The sequence below is a fragment of the Neophocaena asiaeorientalis genome, unplaced genomic scaffold (assembly GCF_003031525.2).
Source record: "Neophocaena asiaeorientalis asiaeorientalis breed wild unplaced genomic scaffold, Neophocaena_asiaeorientalis_V1.1 scaffold150, whole genome shotgun sequence".
Lineage (NCBI taxonomy): Eukaryota > Metazoa > Chordata > Mammalia > Artiodactyla > Phocoenidae > Neophocaena > Neophocaena asiaeorientalis.
Window position 1 is genome coordinate 5,342,282 of NW_020176571.1, and position 16,696 is coordinate 5,358,977.

Genomic DNA, 16,696 nt, shown 5'->3' on the forward strand with positions numbered 1-16,696 from the left:
GCTGTCTGCTCCCTGATTCTCCATCACGCAAAGTGACTGAAATGGCAGGTTTTCCCAGAAGCCACGGGATGAACATTCAAGAGCTATCTGCGATCATCTCGCTCAGGGACAGGGATTGGGAAGGCAGACACACGGAGTATTCCACCCTGAGAGCAGGCTTCCTCCCCCATCTCCCAGGCACCCGGGCACTCGGCTCATGAGCTGAGGCCCCAAGTGGTGCTTGATGTCCCTTCCCATCCCCCACGCAGCCCCACCTCCAGAGTTCCAATACTCACAGGTACATTTTCTCCCTGGAGAACGGGTAGGAGAGGTTTTTCATCCTGTCGTTACTGTGCTCGGGCACTCGGGGCTTCAGGGGTGCGCTCAGCTTCTGCAGGATCTCGTTGAACGTCTTCGCGATGCTGCCTTCTGACTTGATCACGTACCTCTACGACGGCAAAGCCACGGGTGTGAGGAGGAGGCCGCGTCCAACGCTCAGAGGAGAAGGACCCACAGCCAGAGCTGCAGGGGGCTCAGGTTCCCCCCGTAGGGGACACTCTGGGGAGAGGACGAGACTGGGGAAGCCAGCAGGAGGGTCCTACCCTTCCTCCCCTTGCTTTCACAAGGTGGTGAACCCCCTCAACTGCTTGCACGAATGGAGGTGACCAGTGCAGGGAAGGAGGAGCGCGGTGACGAGCGCAGACTTTCTATACGTCTTTGTTATATCATCACAGAAGACCTACTGTGTGACCGTCACCATACTAAGGGCTTTACTCAAATGAGCTCCAACGCACACTGCACCCAGCCAGCTAGATAAGATTACTCTCCTGTTATGATGAGGAAAGTGAGGCTCAAAAAGGTGAGATGAGTCAACAAAGGTCACACAGATAGTAACTGGGCGACTGCTTGGATCTAACTCATGTCAACCCAGTCCCAAGTCTGTACTCTCCAAGCAGACCACGCCCCTATGTGACGATCCAGCATCACTTCTCTTGTGCTCTTCTTAGGAGACATCTGATAAATGAGTCTGCTTTCAAAGTACTAGGCACCTAGTGAGTACCTGCCTCGAGTAAAGCACTGCGTCAGTACCAGGATAGTCACTGGTATTTATAGTACCTATGGTTTTCCGTAACGTACAGAGCACGTCTGCACACACTATAGCTTCTGGTCTTTCTAATTTACAGATGTTGTCATTGAGACACAGAGGCTGTACTTGTCATAGCAAAGCTCTGGTGGATTAACAATGGCCACAGATTTTTTCTCCACACAACTTCTCCATTCAAGAGGTGGCATCTCTGTTTCCACCCCCTTAAGTCTGGACGGGCTCTGGGGCTGCCTGCCCAGTGCAGCAGAAGGGACACTATGCCAGTTCCACCCTTTAAGAAGATGGGCAGCTTCTGCCTTGGTCTGCCTTGGTCTCTTGAAGCTCTGAGCCGCCTGCAGGAAGTCTGAGGAGACATGCGGAGAGGACTCAGACAGGGAAAGGACGAGGTTGAGCCCAACCTTCCACCTACCCTGCCAAGCATCAGGCGTGTGAGGGAGGCTTTCTTGGACAGACATTGCTGTCCAGCTCAACCCCAAGCCGAATACCACCAAATGACCCCAGTCAACACCACATGGAGAAGAATCACCCCGTCTAGCTCTGCTCAAGATACTGAGCAAAAATTCATAGGACAGAATAAAATGGCTGTGTCTTACTGAGTAAGCTGGGGCTAATTTGTCCTGCTGCAGTAGATGACCAGAATAAGAGTCACAGCCAGACCCTCCGACTGGAAAGCCGGCTGTGTTCTCCAACAAGATATCCTTAAGATGCTTAAATCTAGAGAGGCTGTAAAACATGGACAAAACACTTGCAATATTGATGGAGATAAATGCCACAAAAGACACTCAAAATGCTTTGAGGGCTCAAAGAAAGGAGACAGCACGTCCAGCTGAAGAATCAGAAAAGTGCTTCCTAAGGAGAGCAGCATTTCTGTTGGGACTTGAACAGAAAGGTAACCTTCTTCTGTTTTTCTGTCCTTTAATAAAATAATGATAATCAGTGGGAAGGGGGAGAACCTCCCCAATCTAACAACTGAAACACAAGCCCAGTTTATTTACTTCTTCTGATACACTTCTCTATGCATTTTGACTTAATTTCAATCACAAAATTAACACAGTTCTAGTAAACAAAGAAACCAAGGGGCTTCCCTGGTGGCGCAGTGGTTGAGAGTCCGCCTGCCGATGCAGGGGACGCGGGTTCATGCCCCGGTCTGGGAGGATCCCACATGCCGCGGAGCGGCTGCGCCCGTGAGCCATGGCCGCCGGGCCTGCGCGTCCGGAGCCTGTGCTCCGCAACGGGAGAGGCCACAACAGTGAGAGGCCCGCGTACCACAAAAAAAAAAAAAAAAAAAGAAACCAAAACCAGGGACTTCCCTGACGGTCCAGTGGATAAGTCTCCACGCTTCCACTGCAGGGGGGGCACGGGCTCAATCCTTGGCCAGGGAACGAAGATCCCACATGCCATGTGGTGTGGCCAAAAAAAAAGAGACCAAAACCAAAAAGTATATTAACTAACGTTAACAGCTTCCCTTCACTACCAATCCCAACCCATCCTCCACTCCATAGGAAATCTCCATTCAGAATTTGGAGTATGTTTTATACTGACTCTCTCCATACATATTATATGTAACTGAATCCCTTTCCAAACACACCTGTGATCATACTTCACAGGTACAATGGTAATAATTCTACAATTTGCTTTTCTCGTTTAGCAATATATCCCGAGTACGTGTCTTTCCAAGTCAGTCCACGTAGAACTACCTTCATGAAGGCACCATATGACACAGTGGGTACGAGTTCTAATTTGTTTAGTCACTTCCCTAGTGATGGGCACTGATTTTAGCCTCTACACGTGTTTTATCTTCTTTGATCATACTTCTATTAACATCACCTTATACATACTTTTAATGAATCAGGCTCGAACAGATATCAGCAAAGACATTCCAAGCCAACCAAAAAAGTAAAAAAGTTCAAGCTGGATTTAAGAAGGGTTCACAGACTGGTTCTTTGGTGCTCGGGTTCTGATGGGGGAATCGTGACGGTTCACGGCAGAAAGGCACACGGAGACCAGTGCATGGAGATCCCACTGCACGAGGCGACGGGAAGTCAGCGAAGGGTGTGAACAAGGACAACATCAGAGCTGTGAGTCAAGAAATTCATCAGGCGGGGTTCTGCACAAAGAAGCAGCCAGCCTTCTGAACCGAGGGGACCGTTTGCTTCTGGGAGCACAGACCATTTCTAAGCATCTCCTACGCACCTGGCTTGATGTACATCAGTACTGATCTTAAAGACGTGCCTCTAAAAACCGAGAGGGGTTGGGCTTCCCTGGTGGCGCAGTGGCTGAGAGTCCGCCTGCCGATGCAGGGGACGCGGGTTCGTGCCCCGCTCCGGGAAGATCCCGCATGCCGCGGAGCGGCTGGGCCCGTGAGCCGTGGCCGCTGAGCCTGCGCGTCCGGAGCCTGTGCTCCGCAACGAGAGAGGCCACGGCAGTGAGAGGCCCGCGTACCGCAAAAAAAAAACAACGAGAGGGGTTAAGAATCTCAGTCGAGATCACACAGAGAGTGTCAACCAGATAATATGTGCTGGAGCCTCGGAACCTCGTGGCAGAGCCTGCGACCTTGGCTACTTCACTCTACTCTTCCTCTGCCGCGACGTAAGTGAACATCGGGGAAAAACACTGTGCACCTTTCTCTACTGCCCCTACTGTCATAAAGCTCTTGACCCTCCTGCCGTCGGTCACCTAGACGCAAAGAGCTCACCTCTGGGGCATCCTTGGGCCTGGAGGGACGGGGGCAGAAAGATGACCCGTTCACCGTGTCCCAACACATCTCACAGGTCATCTAGGGCAGGTTCCAACCGGGCACGTGTCCTGCAGCGTGTTCACCATACCCGTAACCATGCGTCTTTAAAGGGCACGTGCGTGGCAATTCAAGTTTCAGAGCAGGAGGGAAGCTGACTGGCTCTGCATCCTACATGCCTTGGAACGACAGACTTGGACCGACCGAGGGTGTTTCTCCTTTGTCCACTTCTCCCCATGTCCACCTCTGGTTTCCTAGTCTAAGGAGGCTTCAGCTACAGCAATAACTGGCTTCCCACCTCTCTTGCTTAGGGCTGCCAGACTTAACAAATAAAAATGCAAGAAGTCCGGTTACATGTGCATTGGAGGTAAACGATAAATTTTAACTTTTAATGAAACAATTTTTTCATTAAAAAAGACAACCAGAGGGCATACTCACATAAAAAAAATTATACTAGAGCCACAATAATTTTTTTGTATTAAGTATGTCCGCTGCAGTATTTAGGACATACTTATGTTGATACTAAACAAAGTATTCATTGTTTATTTGAACTTTGGATTTAACTAGGCATGCTGTATTTTATCTGGCAACCCCACTTTTGTCCACCTTTAATTCGGTCTCCACGTTGGAGCCAGAGTGATGTTTCTGAAGCAAAAATCTTATCATGTCACCTCCCTGCGGAAAAGTGTTCAACCATCACCCATTGCTCTTATGATAAAAACCAAAATTCTCCACGCAGCCTGGGGGGTCCTGTAGAAGTCTCCACCTTCTCCTTGCCCCACGGTCCCCTGCTCACTGCACGCAGCCACCAGCCTCGGGCAGCATTTTTAGTACTCTATACCCTTCGCCTTCTCCCTCCCCCTCACCAACCTGTGTTCACACTTGAGTTCTCACTCAATTGTGACTTCCTGGGGGAAGTCTTCCCTGGCTTCCAGACAAGGTCAAGCCCCATCTTCACAGCATTTCGAGGGCCCAAATTCCTCTCCTTCACAGCACTTAGCGTAGTTGTGATTTTACATTTATTTGAATAACTATTTGATTCATGTCCAGCCTCCCCACCAAACAATCTCCGCGAAGGCAGGACGCTGTCAAACCAGCCCCTATGGTTAAACGAACGAACGAATGATAAATCTCTGGGGACCCAGCACTGATGACAGCGCTTGCTGCCACTGCAGAAGCCCAGGCCAGGGACAGAACAGTCGTCAGGTAACAGGCCCTGGTAGAAGTAAACCAGGATGGAGAATAAAGCCACCGCCCAAAGCCACCGGCCGGCCGAAAGGTCTCCCGGCCTGTCGGCACCAGCTGCAAGGGCGCGCGGGGTTGCCCAGTCCCGGCGGAGGCCAGGAGGGCCTGTATTCAATCCATGCGGATTAACAACCAGCACCTGCCCCAGGGCCTTGTCCTGGAAGACGGTTAGCTGAGCACCTCCGAGCTGGTCTTGAACCTCCTCTTAGCAGTGGGTCTGGCAGAGCTCCCTAGAGAAGCGAGCTAAGGGGAATGGGGCCTGTGGCATGTTTCTGGAGGGACCAGGGATGGGACCAGGATAAATCCTGACTATTCCCTGATGGGGGGAGGGGGGGTCCAAAGCCCTACAAATAGCATCATTTACCTCCAGGAAAAATGTAAACGGTGCAAAAGGCCAGAGTCCCACCAGAACCATCAAGGCAACCTCCACCCCACAGCCCTGATGGAGGCCCTACACACACACCCAGGCAGACACAACGGCCCATGCCCACAGTCAAACATGGTGGGTGGCCCCATGCACGCTACCGCGGATGCTAAGCTTGGAGGACAAAGGACCTGCTTCCTGCCTCTGTGCCTTTGCATGTGTCATACCTATTCCTGGAACTTCTCCCCTCCCTCTCCACCTGAATTACCCTCCTTCTCCTCCACTGGGCTCAAGTACCAGCTTTCCCAGGAAACCCTCCTTAGCCACTCGCCTGCTGCCATGCTTCCTTAGCATCCTGTGAACGAATACCTGTGTCATAACGTTTGCCACACTCATCTCTAACCTGTGGTTCACGCGTCTGTCTCCTCAACAGACAGTGGGCATCTGGGGAGCAGGGAGCGTGCCCTGTGCACACGGGAGGGGCACACTAATGTCTACGGAGCGAATGACCTGGGTCCTGGTCCTTGCTGACGCTAACGAGCTGTATGACTCTGGGCAAGTGGCTCTCCCTCTCAGATTCTTCATCTCTAAAGAGAGAATTGGGGAACTTCCACTTCCCACTAGGATGGAGTAACAGGGACCAGATTTACCCTACCTGAACCAACCAAAACACCCAGAGGAAAAAAAAAACATGAAATAATGGTTGCTCTGGTCAGAATGTTTGTGTCCCCGCAAAATTCATATCCTGAATCCTGATGCCCAGCGTGATGGCTATTGCACAGTGGGGCCTTTGGGAGAGGTGATCAGGTCATGAGGGTGGTGCCCCTGTGAATGCGATTGGTGCCATTATAAAAGAGACTCCAGAGAGCTCCCAGCCCCTTCCGCCACGTGAGGACACAGCGAGAAAGTACCAGCTACGAACCAGGAAGGGGGCTCTCGCCCAACCAGGCTGGTACCCTGATCTCAGACTTCCAGCCTCCAGAAGAACTGTGAGAAGTTCTGTTGTGTACACGCCTCCCGAGTCTGTGGTATTTTGTCAAAGCAGCCCAAACAGACTAAGAAAGCAGTTTTCAAGATTCTGGCCATTGATTAAGCAGTAATGAGTTCCTGAGAGACAGGAAATGAAAATGGTGACTCCTGGGATCGCTCCAGCTCACTGCCTAGAGAGAGGTCCAGGGCTGAGGGGCAGGAAGGGGAAGCAGGTGGAGGCCCACACACTCCCTGGGCTGAGCAGCCTTAGCTGTAGGTCTGGGGAGACCAGGGCAACCAGAGCTCCCAGGACAGCGCAGCCAAGGGGAGAGAGCTTCGTGAAGAACCCTGCAGGCAGTCCTCTTGGAGCACTGGGCGGCGGGGTGCAAGGAAGCTGCCGGACGCTGGAGAAAACCCGTCTGCAAGGGTTGGGAACAGCCCCTGTCCCCACCGGCCAGGATGGAAAGCTTACCATTCGAGGGGCGTTGGGTAGAGTCCTGGGGTCCGCTCACCAGGGGGGATAATTAGCCCGAGGCTGAGCCCCGCTCCAGACCCACTTCACAAATCATAAAAGACAGAACCTGAGTAAATGGCTTTGAAAGTACCATCCGAGTGTGACCTTCTTTGGCTTTAGACGTTTAATGAAAAAGACACATTGATTCTCAGCACAGACACGTCTGGGCACCTCCTGGGTGCCGGGTGCCGAGCCTGGGGGGTGACTGGTTGATTGTGCCAGAAGCTGAAGACGCATGGCGATGAAGATGACCCCTCCACACGCAGCACGCTCACCCTGGAATCCCACAGGCTCCACGTCACCAGGGTCCAGAGGACTCGGCAAGCCAGGCCCACCCAGCAGCGTCGGCCTCGCTACGTTACAGACAGGGAAACGGAGACTCAGAGGGGCAGGGAACTGCCAGTGTCGGGGGTGAAACCAGGCCTCAGAACCCAGGTTTCCTGACTCCCCTATCCAGGCTCTCTTCTTAATCCTCGGATCCCTGGAAGGGCTGCGTGGTCCCCGAGAAGGCAGAAGGCCGGAGCTCCCTCTCAGCCCCCACCAAGCTCAGCAGCCTGGCTCTTCCCCCGTGTTCCGCAGGGTCCACAAAAGGCGCCCCGATCCTCTTTAGTATTGTTAATACAATCAGCGGAAGCATCGTTATTACTGTTATTCTTGGACAGTGGAGAACGAGGAACATCCTCAGAAACGGCAAGACACATGTTCACCAGCTGTTCCCCATTACGCCCTCCCCGGGTACACGATACGCCTTTCATGTGCTTAAAATCATAAATAATTTTTAAAGTATGTTGCTCTCATTTTTTATTCCAGGGCTCGAATGTGGTTCTCATAAAAGTCCACTTTGGCCTCGCTCTCACAAGCTAAGAGGTTTACCGAAAGGCCTTCTTTTCTTCTTTCTTCCCCCGTCTGCCTCAGCCTCTCCCCTCCAGAAGGGCACGGCAGTGTGGTCTCAGGGCTAATTTGTTTCCTTCCTGCACTGAAACCATGTTCCTTGCCAGGATGCGAGGAACTGAGGCTGCAGCGATTGTCTATCGTGGACAGATACAGGCGGCTGTCCCCATTTTACAGGTAAAGAAACAGGCACAGAAAGGTTTACTAGCATACCCGATGTCACGCAAACACTAGGAGATCCAATGACACGCCCCCCCCGAAACATCAAGGGAAGGGAATAACCATATGCGACCTTAATAAAATAATCTTCATTATCCATGAGTCCCTCATCTGCAGTGATCTAAGAGGGCCTCTTTCTGCAACTCGTAGGAAAAGTCAGCAGGAAAAGCAGCACCAGGCGTAAGGGTGGAGAGCGAGCCCAGCTGTGAGCACGTGTGTCCGCTCACACCCCACGGCCCAACAGACACTAATCCAGACTGTCTTCTCCTTTCAACGTTTCTATGCGTTCCTCTGCACCTCTGGTCACTGGGTAACTGAGGGCTGACTGAGCTGAAGATGATCACCTGCTCACCTTTCATTTCAAAAGGCTCAGACACACAGGGAAGCCAAACTGTGGAAGGTGCCTCTGCAAGCTGGACCGGGGTGGGCGCCTCCGGACTAAAGAAGTTATGAGGAAGAGAAGCTAAAGGTGCAGCAGAAGAGGTCCGCTGTTCTCACGCCCCGTTGGCGCCTGACGGGACAGGCGGAGGGAGGGATGCGCGCAGACGTGCATGCACCGAACCCGGATCCGAGGAGCTCCGCGCACAAGCCCAGTTACCCACGCGAGCGAGCGTTAAACCGCCCACCAATCCAAATGCAAGCAGCACCAGGAGCCACTAAGCTCAGCTGCAAACTGGAGCCCAAAGGAGCCTCTGTGGGTGCACCAAGAACAGGAGCTCATCAGTCCCTCCATCCCCACCAGTGCCTACGGGTCCATTTCCCATCCACGGCCTCACCAAATGCAGCCAGTGACATAGTCACAAAATGCACATTCTCTGAGGTCTGACTCCGGATTCACTTAACGGTTTTTAATTCTGTTCCAGTATGTCCTCTACACGTGAATGAATGTTTGCTGACTTTTAAAATGTGGGAGAACTCCCAACTACTTACATGGCTGACAAGCCCCCTTCTGAGCCATGCCTCCTGCCTCCTTCCAGAGACTCAGCCGTCACCCCGCCCTACCCCCCACCGCAGTCTCCACGCCGCGCGCACTGGCCTCGCCTCCTCCCGGTTCCCCGCACAGGCCGGGGTTTTCTTACCTCGGGGCTGGAGGACATGCCCTTCCCTCGCCCAGGAAGGTTCTCACCTGCCCCCCAACCTGGTAAACTCCTAGCCAGCCCTCTGGTCTCAGTTCAGATGGCCCCTTCTTGCACCCTGGCTCCCATCGAAACTGGTCTCCTCTGGTTGGCTCTTTGTCTGTCCTGCTCTTTTTCTTCTGTTGGTGCCTCCAAGCTCATCAACAGCTACTCGACTTCTGAATCCTCCCCACGCAGAAGCCACATGGGGCCAGGACCAGTTGTAGTCACCACTGCATCACCTGCAGAGTATCTCAGACATAGTGATACTCAATAACTATTCACTGGGTGGATGGATGGATGGATGGATGGGTGGATGAAAAATGTGACCTTTCAAAGGGCTAGGACCCCTTATACACAGCCATTCCGGGTACAATTAGATTCTTCCTAAATGCTTTTGGTAACTGAAGGGGCTATTAAGGACCCAGATCAGGGATGGCCACTATGGTACGTGTACCATGGCGCTATCTCCCCCGACCTTACAGACAGCCCTGAGGCATCACTCTCCAGTAAGCCACCACCAATGAATCAGGCCTGGTGCGTGTGATCCATTTGTTCATTCATTAACAAATACTGATTTAGTGCTTGCTCTGTGCCAGGCCCCGTTCTAGGTGCTGCCGACAGGGTGAAACCGCCCTGCCCTCCTGGAGCTTCCAGCGTAGTGCCGACAGGGACAATCAAACAAAGACACAAATATGCTACTCAGTATCCAGCAGCGCTGAGTGTTAGAAAGAAAAAAACAAGAGGAGGAGGATGGAGAGAGACGGAGGTCCGCTTCACACAGGGCGGTCGGGGATGTCTGTCCAGGCAGAGACCCCGTCGCGGTGGGAGAACGCGTCCTGCGCTATCTGGAGGTCCCCAGGCAGAGGGAGGAGCAAGCAAAAGGCGCTGAGAGGGAAACAGGCTTGGTATCTTGGAGGATCGGTGTGCCTGGGGCGGAGCGCCGAAGTGGGCAGTGCTGGGAAGTTCCTTTCTGTGTCAGAGGTGACAGACACGGCATCCATTTAGAGGCCCTGCGGAGACACCGTCATTCGCGGCCCCTCTCCGACCAGTAGCCCTTGAATATCCATGGCAGGGATCACACGACACCCTCGGGTTCCGGCCTGTCCCCACACAGGACAGCTCTAGTCCATGGTGGCACTCTGACTGTGCACCCTGTCCCCATTCTTGGGGCTCTGATCCATTGTAAGCTGGTAAATGCTTACCAACCACCTGGGTGTGGAGGGTCGAGTGGCTGATTTGGAACCTTCACTGATTTCCGTGGTGTAAATACGCCCACCGTGGCCAATTTCAATCATCAATAGTGCAAAGACCAGCCTGCAAAGTTTCTGAAAATGTGTCAGATCTCAAGAGCCGTTATGCACCAGCACATCACCGAGGCCAGTTCTTCCTGGGTAAGAAGAATTCTGCTGTGAGCTCCAGGTACCAGAAGCTGACTGCCTCCTCCTCCTGTCTCCCCCTCTCCTCCCGCAGGCCCCTCCCATCCACCCACAGAGGCAGCTATGGCCAAGCCAGGCCACCCACTTCCACATCTCCTATCGAAGAGCCCAGTTACTCAGCACAGCGCTGGCTTACCACTGCTGTCCTGGCGGGATTATTAGTAGCTCTCTCACCCTCAGAAGGGCCCAACATTGGATGACAAATTCTATCCACTGCCCTCTGCTCTCAGCGCCACCTGCACAGGGCCCAGGGTCCAGGTCCCAGCCAGCCCATCTGGCAGGAGCTGCCCCAGTTCAGTTGGACATGACTTGAGGCTTTCAAAAGGAAAAGCACCACTTCTCTTTCAATTTTTTTTCAACCATGAGCCTAAAAACAAGTTAATTTTAAAAATTCAAGTTCAGGGCTTGCCTGGTGGCGCAGTGGTTGAGGGTCTGCCTGCCGATGCAGGGGACGCGGGTTCGTGCCCCGGTCCGGGAATATCCCACATGCCGCGGAGCGGCTGGGCCCGTGAGCCATGGCCGCTTAGCCTGCGCATCCAGAATACACGTTTTCCTATTTTTGGCATCACTGTCTGTGAGCCCTGAGTCAGGCCTGTCTGCTAACAGCCCGGGGCCTGCCATCTTGCCAGGCCTGAGTGCATGTCCGCAAGTTGGCCAGGAGCCATCTCAGGTTCCGCAGGGAAACAACGGCATGGAGGTGGCACTGATTAATTTTTTTCTGAATTCTGAAGATAAGAAGCATTACAGAAAACAAAAAAGGATAAGTCACAGTGTTCTGCGCTCTTTCCAGCCTATCTAAATGGCAATCAAAGAGCAGGCACCAAAAAGCCCATAAAGATATCAAATATAAACCCAACCCTCTCGGCTCCACTGCTATTAAAAACAAATGCTTGGGGACAGGCAGTGACAGCAAGGGGAGGTCCCACCCACAACTCACCAGTGTGAACAGCTACAGCTCTGGTTCACTCCAGCCTAGGATTATTGCAGAGTACATTCTACAGACCACTGGTTTCCCAAGATATTAACAGGCATTCAGCAGGAAAAGGGCTGAACAAAGCTGAACCATTTCCTTTACTGCAGGGTTTTTAGAACTTTTAATTGGTCAAATAAATTTTAATATTTGTGTTTCTACAGTTTGTTAGACCATGGAAATTTTTTTAAACAAAAGGCTATCATTCTACAGTAATACACTTGGAGACCATGCCACCTCCAGCCCAGGTATAGATTCTTCACTAAAGTGAGAGGGTAGGAGCATAGCTTTGGAGTCAGACAAAATGAGTTTGAGTCCTCGATCTACCTCCTTGAAACTGTGTGACCTCAGATAAGTTTATTAAACTGTCTGAGCCTCAGTTTCCTCATCTATAAAATGAGGCTAAAGCTAGTACCTACTTCATACTGCCGTTGTGAGGATAAAAACAAATAATGCACGTAAGGTTCTTACCAAAGCACACAGCACATAGGAAGCATTAGCTATATTTAATTCATTTCATTTAATTATCTATTTACTCAATTCATTTAATTATCTATTTATCAACTTATATCTATGGTTACAAGATTTTTCATTTTCAGATAGTTTGTTCTGATTGATCACTGATTGCTCATCGAGAGTGGTTTTATGAACCTTTCTCCTCAAAGTCAAAGGTAAGAATTATGAAATGTGTCAAGCTTTACAACATGCTAACATCCTTATTTACAGATACCTCTTACCAAGGCAGAAGTTTTCACTTAAACCAACAATGATCGTTAGAAACAGAACTATAAATGGAAAAACAGTTGCTGAACTGAATAAGCAGCTCTTCTTAGCCACAGTGAGTGTCCTTCCACAATCCCTGCTAAATTGAGCCTCGCCTAGACTCTCCAATCTCATCAAAGCAGGACGGAATGTGAGACATCCAAGGAGATGCAGAAGGACGCTTGTACAAAGACTCCTCTAAACACCCTCAAAACCCAGCACCAAGAAGTGAGCAAGCCTATTTCAAGCAATCTTAGAAGATGCAAAGTGGATTCTTGGGATGCAGAGCAAGCCAACAAGCCTGTCAGAGAACCAGGTCCAGGCCTGTCTACTTATTGTTCTCCTGCCCGGAGGAATGCCGTAATCGTTCCCTACGGCTGCCATAACAAACCGCCACAAACGGGGTGGCTTCAAACAACAGAATTCTACTTCCTCACAGTCGTGAAAGCCACAAGTCTGAAATCAAGATTTCGGCAGGGCTGTGCTCCCTCCAAAGGCTCTAAGGGAAAAGGCCTCCTTGCCTCTCCCCGCCTTTGATGGCCCCAGGCATTCCTCGGCTCAGGGCCACATCGCTCCAGTCTCTGCCTCTGTCTTCACGTGACCTTCTCCCCACCATGTTTGTGTGTCTCAAATCTCTCTTATAACGACACCTGTCACTGGAATTGAGTCCCCCTGCTAAGTCCAGAATGATCTCTTCTTGAGGTCCTTAACTAATTATAACTAATTATAACTAATTATATCTTTTTCCAAATAAGATCAAATTCACAAATTCCAGGCTTAGGACTGTGACATGTCTTTTTTGGACACCACTACTCAACCCACTACAAAGAGGATTACAGACCTTAAAAGTACAAGCCTTGGGCTTCCCTGGTGGCACAGTGGTTAAGAATCCCCCTGCCAATGCAGGGGACACAGGTTCAAGCCCTGGTCCAGGAAGATCCCACATGCTGCAGAGCAACTAAGCCCACGTGCCACAACGACTGAGCCTCTGCTCTAGAGCCTGCGAGCCACAACTACTGAGCCCCCGTGCCACAACTACTGAAGCCCGCGCGCCTAGAGCCCGTGCTCTGTAACTAGAGAAGCCACCACAATGCAATAAGAAGCCCGTGCACCGGAAAGAAGAGTAGCCCCCACTCACTGCAACTAGAGAAAGCCCGCGTGCAGCAATGAAGACCCAACACAGACAAAAAAATATTAACTTAAATTTTAAAAAGTACAAGCCTTGCAATGGCTAATTTCACGTGTCAGCTTGACTGGGCCACAGGGACGCCTAGACATTGGGTTGAACGTTCTTTTGGGTGTGTCTTTGAGGGTGTTTTCCGATGAGATTACCATCTGAATGGGTAGACTGAATGAAAAAGACGGCCCTCTGCAATGTGGGTGGGCCTCATCCAATCAGTTGAAGACAGGAACAGAATAAAAAGCCTGACCTTCCTGCAAGTAAGAGGGGACTCCTTCTGCCTGCTGACCTGGACATCAGCCTTTCCCTGCCTTCAGATTCAAACCGAAACACTGGCTCTTCTTGGGTGCGAGCCTACTGGCATTTGGACTGGAACTTACATCGTCATCTCTCCTGGGGCTCCACCTTTGCCAGCAGCAGACCATGGGACCTCCCAGCCTGCATATTCTCCTGGGCCAATTCCTCATAATAAATATATATATATATATATATATATATGTAAGATATATGTACATACACATATCCTGTTAGCTCCGTTTCTCTAGAGAAACCTTACTAATCCAAGCCTCACCTCTGGATAACTGAGAAGGCAGAGGTGCTCGAGTCCTGGCCTGGCTGACTGGCCCCTGAAGCTGGGTGGGCACCAGAATCTGGGGGAGGGTCTTCCCATGCAACTTTTGCAAAAGTCATGGTTACCAGATCAGAATGTCTAGAAAGCCAGTAATAGGTTACTGAGAATAACGTCCAATAATTTACAAAGCCTAATGGAATTAATGTTTTCCTCCTAAGGGGCCACTCTAAAATGTCACGTTTCTCTGCTTTTTAACTGGAATTATATTAGTCCAACGTGGTAACAATGATTTCCTCACACTCACCAGAAAATGCCTAACGGCAGTTCTGTACGTTTTCAGTTCATGGACATGAGAAGATGAATTATTCCTTAATAAATGCAGTTTAGTAGGTTAAAAAAATATTTCAAAACATGGATTCCACGGAGAGAATTAAAGTCTGAATGGCATCTCTGCTCTAAGCTTTATCCCTGAATTGAGTTAGCGTGGCAGAAATCTACCTACCTAACTTGGTAGTACAACCTTTCCTGAACTACAGTTAAACACGACATCCTCAGTTTTTGCCCAGAATCGGTTTAAGAAATGGCCATAGGAAGAACATTCCAGCACCTTATATAAAACTCATATTTACTGAAAATATGTCCCTTATATTGTTCATGTCCTTTACATAAAATTATGCTTCAGCAACAGGAAAAAGCTCGCCTCCTTTTACCAAACAGATGCTTATTTCTGCAGATTACGTAAACCGTAGTCATTTCTGCCTTGGCTACCAGGAAGCTCAGAATGTATTTGTCTTACTTGCATCCATCACCCTCATTTTCTTATTTCTATGATCATTATTTCCCCTGCACTTCCCACTTCCCCCCAAATTAATGATTCTTTTTTATTTGTTCCCTTTCAAAATGATCCATTTGTATTTATGCTTTTGGTCGTAATCCATCTCAAGTCCTTTTTGGGGAAATAGTCTGAGATGTGACTCACATAACCCAGATTCGTGGAGGGAGAGCAAGGTCTCCACTTGTCCCACTGGCTGTCTCTACCCTTTGAAACGGGCGCCTTCGAGCTCTCGCCTCTGTGCCGTGGGGCCTGAGCAGTCTTCCTGTTGGCTTTCCCCGTGACCGCGCTGCAGACCTCGCACATGGAGCCATTATGTTTACCGATGCCCCAAGGACCCACGCTCTATGAAACAGGAGTCCTCCAGCACGCAGTCCAGAGGCCACCTATTCCTGCCTCTATGGCGAGTCCCCGTCTGGGGGCTGCTGGCTGCCTGGGCAGATTTCAGGAACTGGACCCAACACTGCAGATGCTGCTGGGAAGAGAAGTAGCAGGGAGGAGCAGTCCCGACCCGGGCCAGCTGTAGGCCTTACACACATCACACGCGAATGACGATACCGAAAACAGCAGTAAGACAGGCTACGCCTCTGCGACAGGCCTCCGAATGCATGGTCACTTCTCCTCACGGCAGCCCTCCACGGCACTCATTACTCCTGTTTGGGAGATGAGGGGAGCTCTGAGCCTGCGTTCCTACAAAGGTACCACTGGCTGGAGGTGAACAGCATCTACATGCACGCGAAGAACTCGTAAGCTAAAGTCCTTACAGGCTCCTGGGAACAGCAAACGTGACCCCGGTAATATAAATCATTCTAACAACAAAGCTACGAAAACTTTGACAGACTGGACAAAAGTGATTTCCACCCATCCCAGGCATGTCCCTTCTTCCGAAATTAGTGGACTCTGGCTGGATGAACACGCTTTCGTTAATATGACCAGAACGGACTCTGTTACCTCGTCCCCATCAATTCTCCCGGAGGCGGGGTGCTCGTTCGTATATATAAAAAAGTCAGGGGCTTCCCTGGTGGCGCAGTGGTTAAGAGTCCGCCTGCCGATGCAGGGGACACGGGTTCGTGCCCCGGTCCGGGAAGATCCCACATGCCGCGGAGCAGCTGGGCCCGTGAGCCATGGCCGCTGAGCCTGCACGTCTGGAGCCTGTGCTCTGCAACGGGAGAGGCCACAACAGTGAGAGGCCCATGTACCTCATAAAAAAATAAATAAATAAATAAATAAAAATTAAAAAAAAAAAAAGTCAGTGATAAATCAACATAGATATTGACCACCTTGGTAAAGAACAGAGGTGAGAAAGCATCCATTTCAAACCGTCCCAGGTTGCTCAGGGCCAAAGGCCAGGCCTTCCTGCCCCCGTCCTGTGCAGGGATGCCGAGTGTCCCTCACAAAATACTGGCTCTTCTGTTGTTGTTTTTGGAAAACAAAGGCTTCCTTCCAAGACTCCCCGCCCCCCCGCCACCGCCCACAGTTAATATCTGTGCTCAGGACTCCGTGTCCCTGGACGCATTACTGTGGATTCGTCCAGGTTGGAGATCTTGATGTTGTGATTTCCTCCCCATCTTCCCAGTCTCTCCGGACCCTGCTGAGTTACGATCCAAACCTCCATCGGCTTCCACCAGCCTGGAGGATGCTGACCGACCCCACCCCATGCCTCAGTCTTCTCCCCGCCCACCCCTGCCACCAGGACGTGGCTGTCTGCAAATGTGGTTTACTTCCATTGGAGCCACTTCCCAAGCCCATTCAAAAGAGGGGAAAACGCCACTGGACTCAGCGCTAGCCCTGCAGGCTGCCCCATCTC

At 51.0% G+C, this 16,696-nt stretch overlaps 1 protein-coding gene across 1 annotated transcript in view; it reads right to left on the reverse strand.

Annotated features, from left to right (window-relative positions):
- Positions 1-16,696, reverse strand: part of ANO2 (anoctamin 2) — a 314,636-nt gene that overhangs the window by 238,326 nt on the left and 59,614 nt on the right. The window contains exon 4 of the mRNA XM_024733224.1: positions 276-427. Within this exon, the coding sequence (XP_024588992.1) occupies positions 276-427 (152 nt within the window). The remainder of the gene's footprint in view (positions 1-275; positions 428-16,696) is intronic.